Raw genomic sequence first — 26,490 nt, 5'->3', positions numbered from 1 at the left:
TAATCAAGGAGCAAACCACTGAGTCCGACATTGAGAAGATAGACATATAGTATATTGGGAGGTTGGATAGAACTGAAGAACAAAGCGTTGCCCTTCCACCTCTTGAGAGATTAAATCGCTTCCATTTATCTAGTTTCTGATGGACCTTTTCTACCACAGGCTGCCAAAAGGAGCATTGCTTAGGATAGCCTCCAAGGGGAAAACCAAGGTAAGAGATGGGGAGGGCTTCGGCCCTGCAATTAAGAAGACCAGCCATATTTGATAGATCACTTTCTGCTATATTAACTCCACTGAGGGCTAACTTTTCCCAGTTAATCTTTTGACCAGAACACCATTCAAAGAGACTGATTGCTTCTTTTAGCTTTAGAAGCATTTCGTTCTCATATTTGCAAAATATAAGGGTATTATCAGCAAACTGAAGCAATAGAACATGGATCCTCTCCTTTCCAACCACAAAGCCCTCATATACTCCATTAACGTACAGCTTTTCAATGATAGAACTGAGCACTTCACTTAATAAGATAAAGAGGAAAGGTGACAAGGGATCTCCTTGTCTAATACCTCTTGAACCTAGAATACGACCTCGAGGTCTACCATTGATGATGATTGAGTATTTAGGGTCTTTAATGCAGCCCAAAATCCATGAAATCCACCGGGAGTCAAAATTTTTTGCGATTAAAATCTTCTCTAGAAATGATCAATCCACCCGGTCGAAGGCCATCTCCATATCGAGTTTTAATATCCAACCCTTTTTCTTTTTTGCTCTGTAATCTTCCACCACTTCATTAGCAATCAAGACAGCATCAAGAATTTGTCTTCCATCAATGAAAGCATTCTGTGATGGGCCGGTAATAGAATTCATCACTTTTTTCAATCTTTCTGCAAGAACCTTTGCCACTACTTTGTAAGGTAGGGTAGTAAGGCTGATTGGTCTGAAATCCTTGATGGAGACTGCATCTTCTTTTTTTTGGATAAGGCAAATGAAATTTTCTCTTACACACACGTTCAATTTGCCACTAGAGTGAAAGTCCTCGAAGAGCTTAGTAAAATTATCCTTGACTAAAGGCCAAAATCTCAAGAGAAACTTTGAAGTAAAGCCATCTGGACCAGGGGTTTTATTTTTCCCCAAAGATTTGATGGCCAAAACAATTTCTGCTTCCATGAAACTTATAGTGAGCATAGCATTCTGGATTTGTGTGACTTGGGGCCAATTTAAAGGAGCTGGTAAATACCTGACACCTGGGATTTTAGAGTAGAGGGAGTCATAAAAGTTTAGAATAATTCCTTCAACTTCCTTGAAAGAGTTTGTAGGCACCCCTTGGTCGTTAAGAAGCTCAATGATCTGATTCTTCCTTTTCCTTGTTGCCAAAAACCGGTGAAAGAAACTAGAGTTTTCATCTCCCAATTTTATCCAATTCAACTTACATTTCTGTATTAGATCCCTTTCTTTCAGCAGATAGATGCTTAGCAATTCTGTTTTTAGCTTGGATATGTTGGCTGCTAACACTGAATCCCAACCCAAAGAATCAATCTGAACTTCTTTTTCGGCTATTTCCTTTAACAAGGTCATTTCCTCTCTGTTTTGTGCTTTTTGATATTCAGCTAACCAGGTTTTTAGTGCTTCTTTGACCAGCCTTAAGTTTGCATTGATGACATAGCCAGGCCATCCCTTTATGTTGCTGTTTTTCCAGGATTTTTCAATGGAAGAGACACACTCTTTGTTGTGTAACCAGCTGTTACAAAATCTGAATGGAGAGGGGCCCCAAATAATAGTTCCTGCACTTAGGAGTAAAGGGAAATGATCAGAAAGAAGTCTTACCTGGTGGTTCACCTTTGAATTAGTAAACAATTCGTCCCATTCCTTGTTAATAAAAAATCTATCCAACAAAGATTTAGAGTTGGAATTTTCTCCCTTAGACCAAGTAAATTTCCCATTTGATAAAGGAATCTCTAGCAGGTTGGCTAAATCAATGAATTCATTAAAAAGCTTCATGCCTTTGGTATATCTTCCAGCTGATCCCCTCCTAAGCACCAAGCAACAGGGCAATACCCTGCAATGACAGAGAGCTCCAGCCATATATATCTTCTCTCCTTATAATCAACCGGCCCATAAACATTGGTGACCCAGCAGACTTTCTTGCATAGGGTACGACATTTGATTGTCAGTGAATATCCCCCTTTAAGGGATTCTAAAACTTCAATTTTGCTGTTATCCCACATTGTTAATAATCCACCAGACTTTCCAAAAGAATCCACTGATTCCCAACCAATTTCTTTAGAACTCCAAATAGATTTGATGAAGGCAGCATCGAAACTCTCTTTTTTTGACTCCTGAATAAGTACTACATCTGGATGTAAACTTTTGAACAGCCTTCTAAGTGAATTCTCTTATTTAAGTCTTTAAGACCCCTTGTATTCCATGAAAGGATCTTCAGTAACTGGAGTGTGGGAGGCTATCAGGAGAGGGGATTTTCAGGCCAATATGAAGCTGCAGTCCTTAACTATTGATGACAGGTGCTCTAGAATTTCTAGAGGCTGAACTGAGGGGGGACAAAGGGTGCAATGCTCCAAAGAGATATCCTTTTCTTCAATAGAGAATAATGCCTGGAGGTCTATTCCAAGGGCAGAGTCTTGGAGCCTTTCAAATTGATTCGAAACAGGGCAAAAATCCAATTCAGCACTGCTTACACTGAAAGGTGAGTCCAACTCCAAAATTTCTAAACTTCTTGGCTTAGGAGGGGAGCAGGGTAATCCCCTAATGAAGGTGTTGCTTGACTCTGGAATGTTGAAACTGGAGTGATTGAAATGCAGAGTTTGAAGGGCTGGGGAAGGCTTTATTTAAAGTTGGAGAGGGGAGTTGGATTTTTGTGCAACTTACCTCTAACAAGTTTGGATTGCTATCGCTATGCACTAAAATGGAAGGGTCCGAAGCCACACTTGCTGCCGTTAAGCACCAGTCATGAAGTCCTGTCCATTTATTTTTTAAGGAGGTTTTTCTCCAGGTGAAGACATTAGAGAAGTGAGCCCAAGTGTTTGATTGGTTTTGGACTGGAGAATGGCAACCTGGGGGATTTCCAAAGTGGCAGGTAATATTATTGAAGACTAGATTAAAAAAACTGTTGACCTGGCCTTCGTTTTGAGACCTTTCAGATACTCCTGATATTTTGGAGAATAAATAACCTGAATCTTTCAAATTTCTATCCTGACCTTCCTGCTGCATTTCTGACGTGTTAAAAACGTTTTGGGGGGAAGAGAGGTCGGCTGAAGGGCTGGTAAAGAGTCGTGACCTTTCCCCTTCTTCCTCTTTATTAGATAACTTGCTGGAGACAACATTATTTAAAAGTTGACCGGCTGGAATCTTCTCTTTCCTCATTAAAGACAACTCTTCGGTTTCTTCTGTGACATTTCCTCTTCTTTTCCAACTAACATCTGGCGACCTTTCCCCTTCGTCTGCTCTGTTTGGCCGGAAAAGTCTCTCCGGTTTGACTGTCGACTGTTGTACATTTTCCATTGGAGTATTAGGGTTCCTCGAGCAGCTTGGAACCAACTGGTAGGAAGCTAAAAAGGACCAATCTGAATGTAGGATCAGGGAATCGACCCCTTCATCCTTCAAAACTTGATTTAAACGCAATATATCTAAAGGATTTGAGAACTCATCAATAGAAATTTCACTGGGATTAATAACAGGGGAGTCTGAGCACTGTATATCCCCAAAATTCAAGAAAATACTACCAAGGCTTACATGTTTAACTTCGATAGTTGTCGGGATGTAACCACATAAATTCCTTTTAACTCTGATTTTGGCTTCTTGACAATCAATGAGATTGAGGCCAGACCACCAAAATAGGCACCAATAGCTTCAAAAGTACTTCTGCACCAAAAATCCAAGGGAAGATTTTTTATGCTCAACCAACCCCCAAAACCTTTCATGACTGTTGGTCTTCCATGCTTTTTCAAATTCCATTTTTCAAAACGAAGATGAAAAGGACCAAATTGTTGCCACTTTCCAATAGACTCCATCAATTCACCAAGGTCCCCTCAAAGAGTTTTTGGATCCTCCAAGAAAAGATATGAGAATTTTGGAAGGAAATGAACTCCACAATCCGGTTGACATAGCTAGACTAAATCAGGTTAAGATCGATGAAGGATTAAGCCATCCAAATTCAGCTGAAGAGTGGTCTTTCCTTGATAAAGCAGTAAATCAAAAAAAATTTGCAAGGAATCCTCTGTTTTCAAAAGAAGTCAATGTCAGCTCGCCGGAAAAATCAGAACAGGAGACATCTTTGCCGGAAAAAGAGGAAGGTAGCTTGCCGGAGCAATTGGTTGGCCAATCAGAAACCACTCTACCCGAAGTCCAGAACCGGTTAGGTGTGAACATGTGGAAAGAGAATGAAGAAATCTCATTAAGAAAAGAGAAGGAAGTCAAGGGAAGCCCAACAGCCACTCCTTCAAGAACTCCAACAGTCACCACTCTATTTACTTCTAAAAACACCTCATTTATAAGCCCTACTAAAATATCTCTTCTGGAAAAAAACCAAAGAACTGACGTTTCAGATTCCTTGGAAGAACAGCCAATTATTTTGAAAGAGATAAACCCTTCATCTTCAGTTCTACATGGCCCCACAATAAATAAACCATCAGCATCTCGAGAGAAAAACAAATTATCCTGTTGCGGGGCAGTAAATGAACTCCCCACTGAAGAGACAAGGAAGTTGATGTATCATATTCGATTAAAAAGTTGTGGCTGGCCAAAGGATACCGAGGAGACACATACGTTAAATGCTAAAGAGGAAGAGTCCTCCCCTGTTCAATCCCCTATCCAATTTACCCCTCCGGCATTTGATAATTCATTGAAATATCTAGAAGAAAACTCAGTGTCCCTCTTTAGCCGAAGCTCACATCTTCTCAAGCCATTCCCTAAATACTTTGAAAGAAGGAAAAGCTCCACTGTTAAAACGTGGTCCTTACTTGCAAACTCAGACTTATTGGAAGATTGTTGCGCTCGGGTACAAATACCTATTGATAAGGCAGAAAGGTCAGTAATTCCTCCCACTTTTCCTTCTTCAACCACTCCTCAGTTGGGTGAAAACTTAGATCCATCTTTCATTTATGTGCAAGGGTCTCCCATTTCTGTCTTTGACTCTAAAAAGCTACCACAAGAGTATGATGAAGCCTCAATAGCTAGTGTCAGCAGTGAAGACTTAGACTTTGAGGATCATAACTTGAAATTCAAAGGCTTAGAAGATCAAAAAGATGCCATACTAAACTTGAATTTGCTTTTCCATGAAGAGGAGGTACAAGATTCAGCAGTCTTAATCCCTCCATCCCACATTGAACTACCTCAAGAGCTCAATTCTTTCTTAAATATTTGTGACATTACCCTGGCATAATCAGCAAATGAAGATTATCTCATGGAATATTAGGGGACTTGGAGATAAATCTAAAAGATTAGTTATAAAAAAGCTTCTGAGGAAAATAAATCCGGATGTTGTTCTACTTCAAGAATCAAAAAAGGACAGCTTTGATCTCCCTTTCATAAAAAGCATTTGGAGTTCTAAAGAGGTGGGTTGGGCTTTTGTAGAAGCATAAGGCAGATCAGGGGGTATTCTTTCTCTTTGGGATGAAAGCAAAATTGTAGTTTTGGAGGTCTTCAAGGTAGAATTCTCATTAACATTAAAGTGCAGTACCATTTGTAAGAAATTATGCTGGATTTCCAATGTATACGGACCAAACAGCCCTAGTGAAAGAAGAAATTTGTGGATTGAATTAACCTCATTAGCAGAAAGATGTGATAGTGCTTGGTGTATTGGTAGGGACTTTAACTGTATTCGAAGAAGACAAGAAAGATTTCCAGTAGGAAGAGCAACTAGAGAAATCAGACAATTAATAATTTCATTAGAAATACGAATCTACTTGAAATCCCCATGTCAAATGGAAGATTCTCTTGGTCACAAGAAGGAGAAACAGTATCAAGATCACTGATTGACAGATTCTTCATCACAAGTAGTTGGGATGATTTGTTCGAAAACTCAAGAGTCTCAAGACAAACTAGACCAATTTTTGATCACTTCCTTCTCTTGTTTGAAGCTGGAGCTGTTGAATGGGGCTCCTTCCCTTTTAGATTTTACAATAGTTGACTACTTGATAAGGAATGTTGCAGAATTATTGAACGTTCTCTAAGTCTGGAAATTCAGCAAGGGTGGGCTGGTTTTAATTTCTCAGTCAGACTAAGAAAGTTGAAACAAGCCCTCAAAAGATGGTATGCTGAAAAAACCAAGCAGCTGAAAGCTAATGAAGAAACACTACTAGAAGAAATTCGAAGAAGAGATTTAATTATGGAGTCTCATGAGGAACCCTCTCTTGAGGAAGATTTAAGAACCTCTCTAAAAGCATAATTAGTTTCCATCTACCAAACAGAGGAAAGAAACCATATTCAAAAAAGCAAACTGAATTGGTTACAATTGGGTGATGAAAATACAGCCTTCTTCCACCTTTTTCTTGCTGCCAAGAAAAGGAAAAACCTAATAACGGAGTTAATCAATGACCAAGGGGAAGCTACAAAGAATTTCAGAGAAGTGGAATCCCTAATTATTGATTTTTACAGTAATCTATACTCAAAAAGTCAAGGATTGAGATATATACCTCAGAATCTGAGCTGGCCAAGGGTCTCTTCAGATCAGAATTTGGGGCTGATTTCCAGATTTAATTTGACAGAAATTAAAGAAGCAGTAAAGATGTTGGGAAGAAACAAAGCTCGAGGACCGGATGGCTTCACAATTGAATTCATACTAAAATTTTGGGAGCTTCTAAAGGACAATATAAAGAGTATTTTTGATGATTTCTACCGAAATGGGAAGCTCAATTCTTGCATCAAAGAAAATTTTATTTGCTTAATTCAGAAAAAATCAGAGGCAGTTTTAGTGAAAGATTTCAGACCCATTAGCCTATCTACAATAATCTATAAGATTATAGCTAAAGCACTTGCAAAAATGCTCAAGAAAGTAATGCCTAGCCTTACAAGTCAAACTCAAAGTGCTTTCATTGAAGGGAGACAAATCTTTGATCCGGTCTTAATAGCTAATGAGGTCGTAGAACACTACAGAATTAAGAAGAAGAAGGGTTGGATTTTAAAGCTTGATCTTGAAAAGGCTTTTGATAGAGTGGATTGGGATTTTCTTGAAAAAAACCCTTAAGGAAAGGAACTTCCACCCCAAGTGGATAACTTGGATTTTGGGCTGCATCACTAACCCAATGTTCTCCATCTTCATTAATGGAAGACCAAAAGGAAGGATTAAGGCTACAAGGGGAATTAGGCAAGGGGACGCCCTATCCTCCTTCCTCTTCCTCTTGGTAAGTGACTTGCTTAGTGTTTTGGTTGACAGAATTCATGAAAAATGGCTGTTTGAAGGCTTTGTGGTTGGAAAAAACAAGGTACATCTCTCTATTCTCCAGTTTGCTAATGACACTTTACTCTTTTGCAAGTATGATGATGACATGCTAGACAATCTCAAAAAATCTATTACTTTGTTTGAGTGGTGTTCGGGGCAGAAAGTTAATTGGGAAAAATCTGCCATTTGTGGGATAAATATTGAAGATTCTAAGTTAAGGGCAGTGGCTTCAAGACTGTGTTGCTAATTAACACACCTACCTTTCGTATATTTAGGCCTTCCTCTTGGGGGGCACCCAAAGAAATTATTGTTTTCGCAACCGGTCATTGATAAAGTTCACAAAAAACTTGACAAGTAGAGAAGATACAACTTATCAAGAGGGGGAAGAACTACCTTATGCAACTCAGTCCTTGCCAACCTCCCAACTTACTATATGTCCTCCTTCTTGATGCCTAAAAAAGTGATTTCAACCATTGAAAAAATTATCAGAAACTTCTTTTGGGAAGGTTTTAAAAGGGGAAAGATAAATCATCTAGCAAAATGGGAGCTAGTTTCTAAGAATCAAGTTGATGGGGGACTCGAAATTGGAGGTTTAAAAGCTAAAAATGTGGCCTTATTAGCCAAATGGGATTGGAGATTCCTAAAAGAGCAACCTTCCCTTTGGAGCCAAGTTATTTTGAGTATACATGGTAGCAGTCTTTTTGGTTGGCATACTTCCGGCAAGGTTCATTGTAGCCTTCGAAGCCCTTGGATAAGTATTTCAAGATCTTGGTTGATTATTGAGAAGTTGGCAGTCTTTAAAGTAGGGAATGGAACCAGAATTGCATTTTGGCATGACCCTTGGCTGGACTCTTTTCAATTAAAAGACAGATTTCCTTCTCTTTTCAGTCTAACATTGCTTCCAAATGGTTCATTATCACAGTATTGGGACTATCACATGGACTCTAAACTTCAGAAGAGACCTAAAAGATGATGAGATTTTAGAGTTCCAAGCCTTACTAGCATTATTGGCTGAGCAAAGATTATCCAATAAGGAAGACATTCGCATTTGGTCCCTTGAAAAAACATGGCTCTTTCTCAGTAAAATCCCTGTTTAACCATCTTTCCGAGACCACCCCATTATCAACCAGCCTTCACAAGGGTCTATGGAAGTCTAACAGCCCTCGAAGGGTTAATATAACTGTTTGGATAATGCTGTTTGGAACCCTAAATTGTTTATCGGTGCTGCAAAAAAAACTGCCTTGCTTTTCTATTTCCCCCAATTGGTGTGTCCTTTGTAAATCAGCCGAAGAAGACCTCCAACATTTATTTTTTGACTGTTGTTTTGCCTTCAACTGCTGGAAGAAATTCCTTAAGTGCTTCAACACTTCTTGGGTTTTTGATTTTTCCTTTAGATGCAATGTTCAGCAGCTACTTTCAGGTCCTATTCTGAAGAAATACTCCAATTTACTATGGACTAATAGAGTAAAAGCAATGCTGGTTGAAATCTGGTTTGAAAGAAATCAAAGAATGTTCAATGGGATTGAAACTCCTTGGTATAATCGCTTTGAGGCAGCAAAGCTCAATGCCTCGCTTTGGTGCTCCATTTCTAATTGCTTTGAAGCCTACTCCTTGCAAGACATAAGTTTAAATTGGCAATCTTTTTGTCAATTGGAAGATTAATCGAAGCATCAGAAATAGAGACAGCAGCTTCGCTTTCTTTAGTACTCTTATTTGTCTTAGCTTCTTGATGTAATTTAGATTTCTATAGCCTAGTTCTATATTTTGTTCGGTTGCAACATTCAGATTGTATTGCTTCATTAAACTACTCTTATTTTAGCCTTTGTTGGCATTCTCAATTTGTTGGATATGATGAGGGTGCTATGGGGGTGTCAACCTAGTTGAGATGCCCAGGTGCACCTACTAATCCTTCGGTTTCCTGATTGATTTCCTTGTATTTGCCTTTATTATCAAAGTACTCATCTCTTGTACTAATTATATTGATTAATAAAGGTTGTTTCCTTTTCAAAAAAAAAAAATTCACCGAGGTCCCCTTGTTCAATTCTGATTAAAGCCATATCTACATGCAGGGGATTTAGAGTAACTTTGGAGTTGAAGGAGCCTCTCAAAACACTTGCTATTTCCTTCCATTCATTGTGAACAAAAAGCCTTGATACTAACCATAGGTTATGGAAGTCTTCTTGGAAGACATCATAGTCCTTTTTTACCCAGAAGCAGGGCTTACTCTGATTCTTCTTACTTGGAGCAGAGGGCTGGAGAAGCGGTCTGAAGGATGTTTGAATAGAATGGTCTGGTAGTGAATCGATGGAGGGATTTTTACCTTTCACCACATATGAGAAACTTTTTGTTGAAGATGCTTGAAGGTTAACAGAGATGATACCAGAAGATGAATGGTCTGAAGTAGAGTGACTCACCATTTCCTTAAACTCATGCCACCCTGTCACACCATCACCATAAGGAATATGGACGTTTGTTCTGCCTCCTGAAGAAGGCCAGACTACACATTCAATGAACCATTGATTCTTGCTTCGAAACTTTGCTAGCCGGATGAAGCCCTAATCAACTCTTTCCTTAAGGAGGAAGAATTCGAAGGTTGGCCCATTCAAAAGTCTTCCTGGGCTAACATTCAACCAACGTGTTGCATCTGAAGAGAGGAAGGATTTTTTACTGCACTTCAAATTTTCCAGCCAGAAACCATTCTTTTCCTTCCACATACAAAAATAATGATCTGAAATACAACAGCTTTTTAGTTCCATAGTGTTGCAAAAACAGAGGTCGGCTCTAATGCAGAGGAGGGGTTTAGCTAAAACGGAGGTGAAGGGTTCTAGAGGCAAAGGAGGGGATACGAGGGGAAGAGGAGGGAAAGAAAGGAGGAGGGACCGGCCGGAGGGGAGGGGAGGGGACTGGGACTAGGAGAGGGTAGTCGGGAAGGGAGGGTGATCACCGAAGGGCTTGAAAAGGGAGGAGAGAGGAGAGAGCATTTTTCTTCTCCATTTCCTGAAAAGAACCAAATTCTCTTAAGAGTTCTTTTGTTAATTAAAAGAAGTTCTATATAAGTCAGTGTTAAATTACTCAACTCCACAAACTTCAATAGTTTTATTTTTTTTTAGTCAATTGGTAGATGGATCTGAACTATGGACCTTTTGGTCGCTAACACATCTCCGATGTCAGTTGAGCTATGCTCGCTTTGGCAGAGTGTTCACTATTGAAATTTGCACATTTATCAAGAAACTCCATTTTCCCCTTTTTCTCTCTTTTGTACATTTATCGATGAACTCCATCTTCACAACTCTACACCACAAACACAAATTTCCTAACTCCAAACTTCATAAACTCAACTCAGCGTCTCAAACACTATCTAAAGGAGAAGACAAGTTCTCAGAAAGAGAAACAGTTGAAGTTGCTAGTACTTCAACAAGGACAACTAATATAACTGGGATTATAAGGAGCATAAAGGTCTATATCCTAACCACTTATCATCCTAAAAGTAAGTACCTATCCAATCATATCTTTCCACTGGTTTTTTAGAATTGCCTTTAACCCCACCAACCACCCATTCAAAAGGATGAGGTTCATGCTTGCTACAATAACCTTATGCCATAAAGTGCCAGAATCATGACAGAATCACTAAAGCCATTTAGCCATAAGGGTTTTATTCCCCACAATTACGTTACCCAAGCCTGACCCCACCTAAAACCTAGCTTAGACAACATTTCCCACCTTACAGGATGAGAACATTTCCCCTCAGTCTTACAAATATAACTATAGTACGTGATACAATCTTTTCCTTCCCACTTTTGTGAGAAATATGGTAAATCCTCCTCTTGCGACTTTTTATGAAAATGTCCAATTATCAGCTTCTTCGTGAAGTGCTCTGCACAATTCTTTTTGTAATATACAGCTTTATCGGATTAAATTAGCTCAGAGGTCTTTTGTTGTTAATCCTTCAAATCAGGCTTACGAACTTGGATGTGTTTTTCTTCTCCATTTTTGTGAATATATGGCATTAGGTTTCCTCTTAAAAATTAATGAAAAAGAAGGTATTGAGCACATCTTTAAACTATTCATCATTAATAGCTTCAAGTCAACCTGTCTACTTGCTATTGTTTTGCATTACTTTGTGACGAACTATTATTCAGTGAAGAATGTGTCGAAACCATGACTAGTTGAGAATAATTTTCACTGAAGAAAGTTGAGAATCCAACCAATTAGGTCCTGCATCAAGAAACTCAAGAGGTGAGAACATCTTTCTTCAATGGCATTATGATTAAATAGTTTCTCAGAGATTGCTAACGGAGCATTTAATGTACCAGACTCTTATGGGAGGAGATGGATGAGAGGAGAGGAAAAGGAGCACATCTCGTTAGCTGGGAGATTATTGAGAGGCCTTGGGGGGTTAGAAGTTGGGAACTTAAAGGCTCGCAACAAGGAGTTGTTAGCTAAATGGTCTTGGCGTTTTCCCCTTGAATCCAACTCTCTTTGGCATAGGATCATTCTTAGCAAATTCGATCCTCATCCTTATAAGTGGTCATCGAGTAGGGTTCTTAGCTTTATCTGGAACTTGGTTGTTTTACATTTGCATAGACCAAAAGAAGGCCTACATCAAATGCATATGCATCCATAAGAGTTCCTTCATTTCTTGAGAGGGTGTCTCTAAAAAGAATATGAAAGGAGCATTTTTTACTAACAGACCAATTGAAAGAGGAAGCTATATCTTTCAAAAGAAAATCCTAATCAAAAGGGCAAGCAGAGAAGATATGCTTGAGATTCAATCTTTTTTTACAAGAATGCACCATTGTGGGTATAAGATCAAAAAAACAAGATTAACCACCAGAATTTTCCATAACAATTTTTGTTTAAATGACAAAACTGCTAAAAATATTTACAACTAATAGCAAAATCTCATAATCTATCTGTGATAGACCGCGATAGACGTGTCTATCTGTGTCATGATAGACAGATAGTAGTCTATCGCTGTCCATCGCAATCTATCACAGGTAGACTGTGATATTTTGCTATCATTTGTAAATATTTTGGTTCATTTTCCTATATTTGAAAACAGCCCCCTCACTTTATTTGCCCTAATATGTCATGGTGTATACCACTCAGGAAAAAAGAAAGACTAACCGCAAAGTAAGAGATTAAACAGGACGTATCCACCTCTTGCCAAAATCTCACTATATCATATGTTTTTTCTTATCCCAAAAAAAAAAAAAAAAAAAACATGTGCTTTCAAGATCTGTTTCAAAACCCCACCCATTTGCCTATTTCTTCCCTCAAGTCTTCCAAAATTTCATTTGCAGTAAGAATATAATCCATAATTTGTTGATATCCAATCAAGGATATTGGAAGCAACATACTCAAAACATAATAATCTTTTTGTCCTTTCCTCAATAACTTTTGCAATAATTTTTAGTCACATTCACCAAGCTAATAGCTCTAAAATCATTGACCCGCACCTTCTTTTCCTTCAATCAAGCAAATGCAGGTATCTTTAGGATCACAGTTTTTTAATGTTACAAAACAAACTAGTTCCCCTTGGAGAGCTTTTCATTGTGGTTTCTGTAACTTCTATTCTTAACTAAATAAATTGGGGATATATTCTACAATCCCCTTTGACCAGGGGTTCCAAAGAGAGATATCCATCTCTTACCCTCTCTTTTGTAGCCAGCTCTTCTGGATTCGTGAAATTATCTGTCTCTCTAATCCCATGTACACATCTCAATTACAGGCTACCTAATTCAATTGTAAAAGCCTTCATCCTCAGGAACCCAATTCATCAAATGTCATACATAAACTATTGATTATCTCTATAACAAAATCAATGCCATTAATTAGCCAAGGTAAAATAATGTAGCTAAAGGATGCTTCAATTGAATTTAAAAGCACTTCTCAGAACCAGTAAGCATCAACTTAATCTAATCCAACTACACAACAGCTACCAAAAATCATCCAAAACTACGCCAATAGTGCCATCGGTTACCTCCGGCCGATCAGAAGTGGTAGGAAGAAGTCCAAGCGATCTAGCTGACCTCACGGAGCTCAAAATCTTCTCCCCAACCTTGGACAAGTCCATTCCACCTCCTTGCAGCAGAAGAAACGGAACAAAGAAGAGAAACCTGGAAGTCTCGAATCCTTCGCTCAAATCACCATCGAACGCCAAAGGGTTTCCGAGAACACTACCAAATGGAAACAGGTTTGGCTGCATTTCACATCAGGTTCACAAGTTCATACCACCCTGTGCCGCACATTTGATGCGATGACACTCCCAACGAAATTCGATCTGTTGAATCTACAGAGATCAAAACTACAATCAATCTGTTTCGAACCAGAAATGTTCGTCTGATTTATCTGCTGTTTCGTAGACTTTAGGGAACTCTCGAATCTTGACTGATTTCAGCGGCGACAGTCGGCGACCGACGGCCTCGAGTTACCATTCTTGTAATAATACCAAAGCTTAATATACAAAATGGTACTCTAAGACTTAATTTGGTCCATACTTTTGCTAGTACATAGTAAGTGAACATATCTCCGTAATATTAAATCGGTATTTCCACCAATATTTTACCTTTTAATGTATTTGAAATCGACATCATCAATAACTTTATTATATCATACAAAAATTTACGAAATACAAAAAAAATAAACCTCAAATATTATTGATATAGATATAATATAAATAACAGACGTATCAATTTATTTGAAAATCATAAGATATCTATTTACTAAGTTAAATATTTTTTTTTGAATTTTTGGTTTTTCTAATTTTTTCATAAATATCCATTTATCGATATTTCCGTTGAAATTTTCATAAAATAAAGACCTCGATCTTTCCATCGACATCGACATTTTAAATTTTGTATATCTCCACTATAATTGTACTCTTGACCCAAATTTGAGGCCAAAATAAAAGTTACTTTACGTTTTTTACCTTTTGTTTTGTATCATCATTGATAGAAAGTACTAAAACAACTTTATTGTGCACGCATGTTGGAAGAGCCAAGAACAATAGCAAAGAACAAAGAGCAAGAGTGAGAACGAGTTGCATTCAGATCGTAACATTTAGTAATAAAAAAAGAGAGAGATAAAAGTGAGAAGAATCTAAACTTTAAGGAACCAAGGTAGCGATATGAGATCTCAAGCCACGTGCACAATGGACGTTGTGGTAATTTCACGATGATATGATGTAAACAAAATGTCAAAAAAAACGTAGTTTTAAAAAGCGGGACAGATTTGTTTTGGGGCATAAATTCTGGGTCATCCACACAAAAAAATCCAACTCTAATTGTATCGTTTCATAGCTTTGAACATATTGTTGAGTTAATTTCACAAATAAAATAGCTTTCTAAAAAAAATGGCAAAAGCAGAGTCGTGTGAAAATTATTTCTAAAAGTAATGTGGTAATGAAAACAAATATTCCATTTAGGGTTAGATGAAAAGTATTAACAAAAATAGGTAAAAAAATTGTATACAAGGTCCATGATTACATTAACTTTCTTCAATTGAAATTTGGTCAAACTATTCAACCATGTCATCATCCAATCATGTGCCACAACACATACTCGTGGACCCGATCCACGATTAAGCTTTTTTAAAAAAATTTAAATTTTATAATGTTGCTTATAGAGTTCAATTTTTTTTTTTTTTTTGTATGTTTATAAAACATTGAAAATATGTAGTTTGATACAACAATAAGAAAATTGATTAATCAAATTATATTTCAGAAAATACATATAAAGTCAAAACTATCAATTATAAGCCAACAAAAACTCATGTGCCACACGGTGACCATCTTCTCTCATGCGTGCCACGACGAGATATAGGAACCTCAAAGTGTTGTTGATGATGAATTATATCATCAATATCTTGTTGTGTAACAATAGAAGGAACTCATCAGGTGCATATTATTCGTGTTGACGACCCGAACATCGTGCATTGTCTCTTTGATCTCATAGTAAGTGTTTAGGAGAAGGTAGAATCAGATCATTAGGTATATCAGGTTCTAGGTTAACATGTTGCTTTGGAATATTCTTAGCCTGGTGTCGTTGGCGTCTATGACGAACACGTCTTCTATCAGTGCCAATAGCATCAAGTCTACTTGTCTGTTGAACGCCATCTTTTACACTTATAACACGTCGCTCACACATTGAACCTAAATCTTGTAAATTATATTGCACCGAATATTGTTGTACATATTCAACAAAATTATTTTATGTTAGGAATGTCCTAAAATTCGCAGTTTGTAAACATTAAACATATTTTATTCACAATAAAGATATTATTGAAATTTCTTTCAATAAAGATGTTATTATGTAGAGACATAACAGAGGATCAAGTTTTAGTATAAAGCCAAAAAGGTCTATATGTATATGGATAAGGTTGGGTACCTTATCCTGGAGATACTATGGATGTGGTCTGCTTTGTATATTGATACAAATGATGTGATCTCAAAGATGTTAATATGGAAACATATGAGTAGGGGCATCCTATGTAAAAGATGTTTGCATAAGACCGGACCACAAAATAGTCACTTTTCTTTGTAATAATCGTTTACCGTTAAAACTAACTATTTCAATTTGATTTCTAAATTCAATTTCTGAAATTGAATTTTAAAATTGAAATTGTTTTATTGATTCATTCAATAATTAATTAAACAAATTTAATTAATTAAATAATAATGATTTAATATCAAATATTAAATTAATAAAACATCTAATTAAAACATGAATCCTTATTCATGTAATCAATATTTAAATATATTGAACTCTCCAAATACGTTTAATTTAAATAAATTTAAAGGTTAATTATATCGAATATAATTATACAAACCCTAATTTGAATTTGAACATTTCAAATTCACTCAATATTCTAGTCTAAGGTTTAATCCTTTTACGAGCTAGTAGAGGGACTTAATGAAGTTACGGATCATGAGCTCCAACAATCTGAGATTAATTGGCTAAATTCTTTAAACCAAATTAATCATTATTTGTTAACCACCAAGACACAACACTATAGCTCAATAGTTGCACTCTCCCTACTGTAGATCTATTTTTGTCCACTTGATTTAACCATAATCAGTAAGTCGATCCTTCATAGGCCGTTCATATTTATAGCTAGGTCAAAAATACCGTTTTACCCATGTAATACATCTTGCTTCTTAAGTCTCCATTGATTCTCTATTGAACAATTGATTTATGGTCTAACCAATAAACCGATCCCTCTTTGTCACAAGAGGGTGGGGGCTCTTTGTTCAAGACCAGGAGTCAGTACTTAAGGAAACAACTTATCTGCTAACCCTAAGACAGGTAGAAGTGAGTTTTATCTTGCAAGACTATGTTCTCAGTGTTGGAATGTCCTAGAACTTGAAGTTCGTAAAATTCGTGTTAAACATTCTATTTATCAATAAAATATTATTGAGTATCTTATTCGATAAAGTTGTTGATATTGCATTCCATTATGAAAATCCAATAAACATATCCATGGCTATAGTATGAATACTTTAACTTTATGTAGTGACATAAACAAGATAAAGTTAATAGTATATAGCCTAAAATGGTCTATAAATATATGGATGAAATTGGGTATCTCCTCCTAGTAACACTATTAGATGCGACCCATTTTATATAGGTAATACAAATGATGTGATCCATAGATCATTCATGTAGAGACATGCGAGTGGGGGTATACTATGCAATGAGTTTGCATAAAGACTAGACCACGAAATAGTCACTTTTCTTTATAACAACCATTTACTATTAAAACTGACTATTTCATACTAAAGTAACCTAAGATAACTCGATCTTAATCATGAGCTAGCTATGAACTCCTGTTTATTCGAGATTGTCCTTTGATCCGCATGGGTGAGAGTAGTCCAACAACACTGCTCAATAAGCCTTCCATTTTAGGGATAAGACCGGATAGATAGCTAGGGACATAGTCTTGCGAGATGGAATTCACTCTTACCCGTATTAGGGTTAACAGATAGGTTGTTCTCTTAAGTATTGATTTCAGGTCTTGAACAATCGGGGCCCCGCCTTCTATGATAGAGAGGAACATGATTCATAAGTGGTATTATGAATCAGTTGTTCATTAGAGGGTCAATGGGAGCTTAAGGAACAAGATGTATTTGTAGAGGTAAAACAGTAATTTTGACCCAGTTGTAAATACAAACGACCTGTGAAGGATCGACTTACTAATTATGATTTACATGGACAGAAATACATCTACAGTGAGGAGAGTGCAACTATCGAGCTATAGTGGTATGTCTTGATACTTAACGAAAAGTAAAAAAATCGGTTTAAAGAATTTAACCAATTAATTACAAATCATTAGAGCTCATGATCTGTAGGTCCAATAGGTCCCTCTACTAGCTCATAAATTGGAACAATGAATTAAGTAAATGATTGGATGAATTTTGAATTTAGGGTTATGAATTTGAAATGTTCAAATTCAGTTTTAGGGTTTTTCAATTGATTGTATACGATGCAATTAAAAACATTTAATTTAATCGAAATTAAAACGAGATTAGAGAATCAATTAATATTTAAATTATGATTTACATATTGAATTTTGAATCATAATGGTGGAATTGATGTTTTATTAATTTAATATTAAGATATTAAATTAATTAAATTAGTTTTATTTAAATTAATTATATAAAACTAAAATTTAAATAAATAGTTTTATTTAAATGAAAAAAAAAATTGAAATTGTTTTTGAGTTAGTGGATTTTTTCAAAAAATTGGAAAAATCCACTAACATCATTTATGGTGTTTTATCAGCAAAACCCACCATGAGTTCTTCAATTAATACAAAGTAAGAGCTGTCCTACATGCAACCATCTTCTAATGCATGAATTAAGGCTATATAATAAAGCTTCATGCATGGAAATTGAGAAGAAAACAGAGTTCTTTATCCAAACTGTTGTAAAACCGAAACCCTACTACACCCTCACTAGTTCATCTTCAATTAAGCTTGATTAGAGTGTTTCCACCACACATTTCTTCTTGAGCATAGTTGAAAAGATCTTGTTAGTGGTCTATCTGAAGAATTCAGCTCAAACTTGTTGAGATTCTACTGAAATCGTGAAGAGAACTACAAAGGTATTGTCATATTCAAACCCTCTTTTTGAAAACTTCATGAGTAGCATATTTAAAACTCAAATTAAATATAGTTTAAGTGCTTATTGATTATGAATTCTTCTGTTGCGTGTTATATTACTCCTTCACTCAGCTATCTATCTGATCTTACCCCTAAAATGAGAGGTTTATTGAGTGGTGATGTTGAACCACTCTCATCTATGCAGATTAAAGGATAATCCCGAATAAATAGGAGTTTACAATTAGCTCAGGATTAAGATCAAGTTACCTTAGGTCATCAATTTGAAATAGTCAATTTTAATAGTAAATGATTGTTATAAAGAAAAATGACTATTTTGTGGTCCGGTCTTATGCAAGCGTCTTTTGCATAGGATGCCCTCACTCGCATATCTCCACATGAACGACTTTGGGATCACATCATTTATATCAATATACAAAGTGAGTCACATCTATAGTGTCTCCAAGATAAGGTACCCAACATCATCTATATACTTGTAGACCTTTTTGGCTATATACTAAAACTTGATTTTCTTTTATGTCTCTACATAAAGTTTAAGTATTCATGTTATAGCCATGGGTTCTTTTATTGGATTTATGAATGAATGCAATTCAATAACACCTTTATTGAATGAATATAATATGTTTAATGTTTACAAACTACGAGTTTTAGGACATTCCCAACACATTAGAGGATCGGTGGAGACTTAAGGAGCAAGATGTATTACAAGGGTAAAATGGTATTTTTGACCTAGCTGTTAATACGTATGACCTTTGAAGGATTGACTTACTGATTATGGTTAAATCAAATGGATAGAAATGTATCTATAGTGAGGAGAGTGTAACTACTGAGCTATAGTGGTATGTCTCAGTAGTTAACGAATATTGATTAATTCGGTTTAAAGAGTTTAGCTAATTAATCTCAAATCGTTGGAGCTCATGATCTGTAGGTCCATTAGGTCCCTCTATTAGCTCGTAAAAGGATTAAACCTTAGAATAGCGTGTTGAGAGAACTTAAAATGTTCAAACTCGGTTTAGGGTTTGGATTATTATATTTGATATAATTGATGTTTAATTATCGAATTAAACATTACGATTTTAGAGTATTGACAATATTTAAGTATGATTTAAATATTTAATGAGATGTTATATTAATTTAATATTTGATACTAAATTAATTAAATTAGTTTAATTATTTTTCCAATTTAGTAATCATTAATTTTTGAATTTATGTAATTCAAAGTTGAATTATTATTATTATTTTTTGGATTTATTAATTCATAAATATAAAATTAGATTTATGAAATTTATTTAATTTAAATTTAATTTGAAATTTAGTTTTACATATTTCAAATAATTCAATTTTTTGAATTGAGAAATTGGAAGTTTATGAAAGTGGATAAACCCACTTATTCCACTTTGAATACCTTTTCACCACACACTCGCACCGTCGGTCGGACAGATGGATTCGGGTAACTTGCAAAAAAAACCAACTTTTTACTACCTATCTTTTTAAAACTTTTATAAAATAAATGTGTTAATTACAATACAAGAAACTTCTTTTACTCATCCTACGTTTTAGATGTCAACCAACAACAATCTGTTAGTCCTTCCGCTATTCTTCAAGGCCAATCTTTGCTTAGATATGTTCCAATTTTTGAGCTTCGAGCTCAACTTAGATGTGCTTTAGTTCAAGATTTGTCGTTTGTGATTCACCACCTGGTCTCATGGTTTAACACCGACACTTAGGGTGTACTCGCCATCAGTGGGTTTGTACTTCAACTCCATCAGTGGGTTTGCTCATATCTGCTTTTCCTTTCAAATCTGTTGTAAGTCTACTTAGTTTATCATTTGTGGACTTGTTCTGTTATGAAAAATAAGTTCATTTTAATAATTGCCATTGGAAATTTGATTTCCAATTTATACCTTGTTGAGAAAGAGGGCAAATGGAAAAGAACATTGGAGAATTGAGTATTGAAGATTTAGTGAAGGCATACTTAAACCTTGATGAATCTTTAGAATAAAATAAATGGGGTTGACCATTACATCTTTGCATTCCATGATTGACCAAAGGTACTTGAGATGGTTTCTTTCTAGACTTCTCACCATGCGTACTGGTGTTGACAAGGTACTAATTTTATTTTCTTAATACAATTTATTAATATACATATAGCTTGAAAACATAATTGAGCAGAATTCATTTACACAAATAATTATGGGAATCAACTAAATAACATGTCCAGAGGCGAGTTACTTTGGATTTTTGTTGGTATTGATTTGAAAATAATTTATACAATGTTTGTCTGTGAATTTTCTATGCATTTGAAGATTATTGTTTTTAAATTTAGTTATGTTTAGGAAAGATATTTTTGGTATAATAAATTAAGGGAATAATGACCCAAATTAATTGTTATGTATGCTAGTGACTGAGGGTACTTTGGTTTTCTTCATTTGATTCAAATTTAAATCAAAATCCAAAATTTCAAAGAAAATATTTTGATTGGTAATTTGTTACATAAATATACATAAAACTATTAAGCTTTCTCTAGATGATTTTGTCTTCAGAATTGCTTGAACAGGAGATTTTTAGAATGAATCTCTTAAAACCTCATGAATTTTTAGAATGTGATAATAATTACATTAATCATCACGAATGAATTTTATATTGAACATTTTCTTTATGGTGTGTTGACTAAGTCATCCAATTGAAGGCATGATTTGAGAATTTTGGAGATAATTCAACATATTGAATTTCCACTTTGTGATGAGTAAATTAGTGGACTGATTATGGTGATTGTCATATGTGTCTGTAATAGAGAGACATTTTATTTTCTTTTTAAGCTTAATGATATCTCAAATCTTTACAAATATGACATATGAATTTAGTAATTCTATTTCATTCTATATTTGAGAATGATATTCAATATATATTTGAATATTTAGTTGGCAAGCATATTAGTTTATAGTCATTGTATTGCTTTTAATACCTTAAATGAAATGCTATTGTGATCAAGTCTAAATAATGTTTTATGTGTTATTTTTACAAAGTTTATGCATGATTCATGATTAAAAAGAATATTATGCTTGACCATTAATTTTCTTGAAGTTGAAAAGTATTGTAATTACTTTTAATTTAGTTTGGCCATGTAACATTATTTTTTGGTAGCACGAAAACATGCAAATTTATTAGTTAGGAAGCTTGCAGAATGTGTTAGTAATTTGAGATATTGCCTAATCTATAAAATATGTGATATTTTTATAAGGCATGAGGGCTTATGTCGAAAGTAGATACAATAGCATACTATTGTGAAGATATTTGAAGAGTTGTTGTCCCTAATTAGTGGTATTAGAGTCGTGTCCCTACTTTAGCCATGATATAATTTTCAGGTATTGAACAAAGATGTAGTGGAACCTCGTAAGTAGTCATAGTGTGATCCATGACTAAGCTCTATCGAATAGTGGCTACTTTAAGGGATGTTCAATTGGTCCTTTGTTCGAGGAGAGGATTGTTGGGTATGCGACCAAATTCTCACATTGGTTAAATAAGGATATGGCAATGGTTACACATGTGTGTGTATATATATAATTTCAATTTATTGAAAATATAAAGTCCTTATTTTATTGAGGATATTGAAAATTGATCTTTATGAATTTAATAGAATTTTTAAATGAAATAAATCAATTTAGGTTTTAATGGATCTTCAAATATTTTGATGCATATTCTCATATGACTAAATATTTGAAATAACTACTATAATACTTTAGATAGCATTTGAATAATACTTTAAGTGGATAAACTACCAAATAATGGTGTGAGAACTTTAACAATATATTAGTAAATATCTTTTGATACATGTGTTTACTCAAATTTGTTTGATTTGGCTATGTGACCATTTTTTTTGTATGTTAATGACATACTAATCTCTGGTACAAATATAGTTGTAAGTAATGATACTAAGTTATTTATGTCCTCACAATTTGAAATGAAAGATTTATGTGAGGCTAATATGATGTTTAGTGTTACTAAAAATGGATTGTCTTTATGTCGATCATACATTGAAAATTGTTAAAGGGATTTGATAGTTTGGTGACACTTCTGTAAGAACACCTTATGATACTATTATGAGTCTTAAGAAAAATAAGGAGATAGTGTTTCTCAATTTGAATATGTGAAGATTATAGGAAGTGTTATATTTTTAATGAACTACACTAGACCTGATATTGCATATGCTGTGAGTAGATTGAGTAGATATAAGCATAATCTTGATAAAGATTACTAGATTGTGCTTCATCGTTTGTTAAGGTACCTTAAGGGCACTATAGATTATTGTTTGCATTTTAATAAATTTCCTGTTATATTAGAAGGGTATCGTGATGCAAACTGGATAATAGACAACAATAAAGTAATCTCCACTAGTGGATATGTGTTCTTACTAGGAGGGGGAGCCATATCATAGAAATCCGCAAAACAGACTTGTATAGCTAGGTCCACTATGGAGTTAGAGTTTATTGCTTTAGAATTAGCAAGACAAGAGGTTGAGTAGCTTATTTGAGAGATGTACCATTGTGAGGGCATCAGTACCGGTCTCTTTATACTTGGCTCACAGGCTGTCATAGGAATTGGTAAAAGGAGGCATATATGTCTCAGACAAGGTGCTGGAAAATAGTTGTTAAAAGGAGGAATTATCTCCTTGGATTTTGTGAGGTTGGAGAGAAACTTAGCGCATCCTCTAATCAAAGGCCTAACAAGGAGAATAATTTAGGAATTTTCATTGTGCATGAGACTTAAACCCATAAAAACTCCATAGCCCTTGCTTTGGGGGGTTCTAATATAAACTTGATAGAGATAACTCAAACCTTAAAGATCCATAGCCCTTTCTTTGAGTGGTTTTGGTATGGACTTGATGGATAATTGCAAAAATCTTCATAGCTTTGTTTTGAATGGGTTGTCTTTTGACAAACTTAATGAAGTTGATCAAGGTATGGATTAAATGTGAATTCTTCATGGCTCAATTTTGAGTAGTCTCTTGTGGTAGACTTGATGAAGCAATAAACGTGAATGTGAAGATGTGGCCACCTTCTATGAAGGAGTTTAAGAGTCTCTTTCTAGAACTTTCATGGTGAACCCATGTGCATGGCCTTATATAACACACTTTATATTGTAGAATCAAGAAAGATTTAAGGAGTAAAAACGTGTTGTAGGGTCTCAACCATAATTAGTGAAAGTACAAGAGGTAAACTCACTTTCTCTAATAAGGTTGTTGTCCTACTTCACTATGCATCAATTCAAATAGTAAGATATTGATGTTTAAGTTTATTCTTCTTTCTTAGCTCAGAAATTGGTTTTCAAAATCTTTTTGCTGTTTTGCTTTGTTTGCTATACAATTTATTTGTGGGGATTGTTGAGAATGACTTTGAGCTTTTGACCCATAACAAAAGGAAAAAGTAGTTTTGAGAGAAAAAAGGTAGAAGTTGTCCCACATTGAAAGATTTAGGCTTGGCAAATGGGTATATATATAAATACTTGCACAAGAGCTTCCAAAGTTGGGTGGGTGAAAAAGAAATAACTTTTTACTACCTATCTTTTTAAATTTTTTATCACCAAAATAGATGTGTTAATTCGAATCTTCATCTGGAATAACAAAAAAACAGATTAAGGAAACAGTTTTCCATCTATTTAAAAAGTGTGTACATATAAAAGAAAGAAAAAAATAACACTGAAGGATGATTAAAGACTAGATAGCGGGAGGGTGTTGCACTTTCCTTCATTTATAACTATGGTACGTAGGTACAAAATGGTGTTGGTGCCAAGGAATAGGATTTTTTACAAAGAGAGGGAAGTTTTTTTCATCTGGCCATGGCTCCAAAAAAAAAAAGATAAATACTTGAGTAGGTAACATCTATCTTTGAGCATCTTACCAAAATTTTCAATTGACAAATTTTTCTTATTTCTTTTTTGAAATATTTTAATGATTTTTTTTAATATTCCGAATTTTTTTAGATAATTTTAATTTAATTATTTTAAATTATTTGGGAGTTGATTTGAATTTTTAGGCTAAAATTTACTTATTGGGTTAAGACAGTTAATTAAGTGATGAAGACAGTTGAATTTATATATATGTATGTATACATACATATATATTTTTAAGCTTTGGGATGTGTGCATAAAAGAAAAAAGAAGAAGAAGCCTTTCCTCTTCGTGGGTTGCAGTAGGTTGAACCTCTCTTCATATCTCTCCCTCTCACACTCACCTTCTTAGCATCGCCGGCTGTGTTCCGTCTGTCACCTCACATCCGCCGTCAGTCACCACCAGCAGCCGATTGCTTCTGTTCCGAAAGGCATTCGCCGCTAGGCTATTCAGAATGCCATCATCGTCGGTCTGAGTTCCGCCACTGATGTCCGTCGTCGACCGTCGACGACCTCTGCATCGCTCGCTATTCCGTTCGTCGCTACCGCCTCCGTCATGCACCGCCACTGGAATGTTGAGGTTTTGGGTAAGACAATGGGTATTTTGTGGGTTCTCTTGAAATATCTTGAATACCCATTAATTTTTTTTTTTTTTTTTGCACTAATTGGTTGTTATCCATTGAATTTGAATGGTAGAATGTGGTTTTTAAGGGAGTTGAGGTGCTATCTAGCTTGGCGATTTTGACGTATTTTAGGGTAAGATATCGTTGCTTTTACGTGGGTTTTATATGGGCTTGAAAACCCACTAACTCATGGTTTAATTTATTTTTGTTTATAGGCTTGCGGTGTTAGATTCAAGTTTTAGAGGGGTTTTGTAATCGGAAGCGTGTCGTCCAACGGAGTCAAAAGTCAATTTTTGAGGTTTTGGTAAATATTTAAGATTATAAAGTTTTCAAGGATGCCTGAATTCATTTATGATGATTTAATTTTTGGTTCTAACTCTCAAATTTTAATGTCTGCCTTAGAATCGTGTTGTGGGAAAGATTGGAAGCGATTTCTTATCAGACAACATTTTAGGCAAAGTTAATTTGAGTCTTTGGATAAATCTGGGAATGGAGTTAGTCCTAGAGATTTAGGCTAAAAATTTGATTTATGTGTAGGTTTTAACTTTGAATTATAGTTAGAGGTTGTTTTGCTTCAATACGTTGTCTGGATTTAATTCAAGGTAAGTGGTGTACTACTTGTTCGCCCTCAAACCAAGTACCCTAACTAAGTTGATGTGAAGATTGTGTATACTCATGAAAACTTGATATTATGGTGATGGGCTGATTTGCTAATGGATGATCTTTTGAGGGTGTTCTGGAAACCTATGAATTATGCTAATAATATCATGATAACATGTTTATGGTTTATGAAAAATTTGGATGTTGTATGTTGCATGTTGGATTGATAGTGATTGTTAGCATTCCTATCGGCAATATACATTTTATGTTTATGAACCCTCAGGTTCACAATTTATGATTGATTTGACGTGTCTAATGGATCACCACTATTGCTATGATTGATGTTCCTTTGGGATCACTAGATTGCCATGACACGTGTTCCTTCATATTCATTAAACTGTGGTTTTTGTACGGATGATCTCATTTGGGAGACCCAAATGAAAACTGGCCACATGTAGATAAAGTAATGGAAAGTGGCATTCTGCTTACATCATAAGCATGTGAATTTATTCGATCCTCGATGGCTTGTCACTCGATACCCGATGGCTCGTCACATGTTCCTCGATTCACGGTCACTCGATAATCGACTTCATGGTCACTTGATACGGCTGCAATCAACACGTGTATACTCGATTATATCCACGTCATACTCCCTACTCTGTAGTTAATGGTCATGTACGAACATACACAGATTGGGGAATTTTCTGACAATATATATGATTCTTTCAAATCAATTTCTTGAAATGTGAAGTAATTCTTTTTTATTAACTAAGAACAAACAGAACTGAAACACAAAAGAGAAAATCTGGATCACTTTCCCTTAAAAAATCCACCTCACAAAACTTGTTTTTCTCGACGAAGATTAAGTTATAAAGG

General features: G+C 35.2%; 1 protein-coding gene and 2 long non-coding RNA genes across 4 annotated transcripts in view; 1 reads left to right on the top strand and 2 right to left on the bottom strand.

Moving 5' to 3' along the window:
• LOC120083748 (coiled-coil protein) overlaps positions 1–13,923 on the bottom strand; it is an 80,876-nt gene extending 66,953 nt beyond the window's left edge. Inside the window, exon 1 of one of the 2 annotated variants that reach the window (XM_039039605.2) lies at positions 13,372–13,923. In XM_039039605.2, coding sequence (XP_038895533.1) covers positions 13,372–13,596 — 225 coding nt within the window. In that variant the 5' untranslated portion in view covers positions 13,597–13,923. The remainder of the gene's footprint in view (positions 1–13,371) is intronic. The other variant, XM_090316204.1, reaches the window with a different exon arrangement.
• Positions 11,395–12,041, bottom strand: LOC150034311 (uncharacterized). The gene is made up of 2 exons (XR_016531177.1): positions 11,699–12,041; positions 11,395–11,603 (listed from the first exon to the last, which is right to left on the bottom strand). It is a non-coding gene; the product is annotated as an uncharacterized LOC150034311 (long non-coding RNA).
• Positions 13,924–20,050: 6,127 nt separating the features above from the next.
• On the top strand, positions 20,051–26,107 carry LOC120082739 (uncharacterized). The gene is made up of 3 exons (XR_005483259.2): positions 20,051–24,978; positions 25,088–25,147; positions 25,230–26,107. It is a non-coding gene; the product is annotated as an uncharacterized LOC120082739 (long non-coding RNA).
• The last annotated feature ends 383 nt before the right edge of the window (positions 26,108–26,490 follow it).

This window comes from Benincasa hispida, chromosome 8, assembly GCF_027475165.1.
Source record: "Benincasa hispida cultivar pf3 chromosome 8, pf3_genome.v1.1, whole genome shotgun sequence".
NCBI lineage: Eukaryota > Viridiplantae > Streptophyta > Magnoliopsida > Cucurbitales > Cucurbitaceae > Benincasa > Benincasa hispida.
Note: the sequence above shows the minus strand (reverse complement) of the source record. Positions and strands in the feature narration are given on the sequence as shown.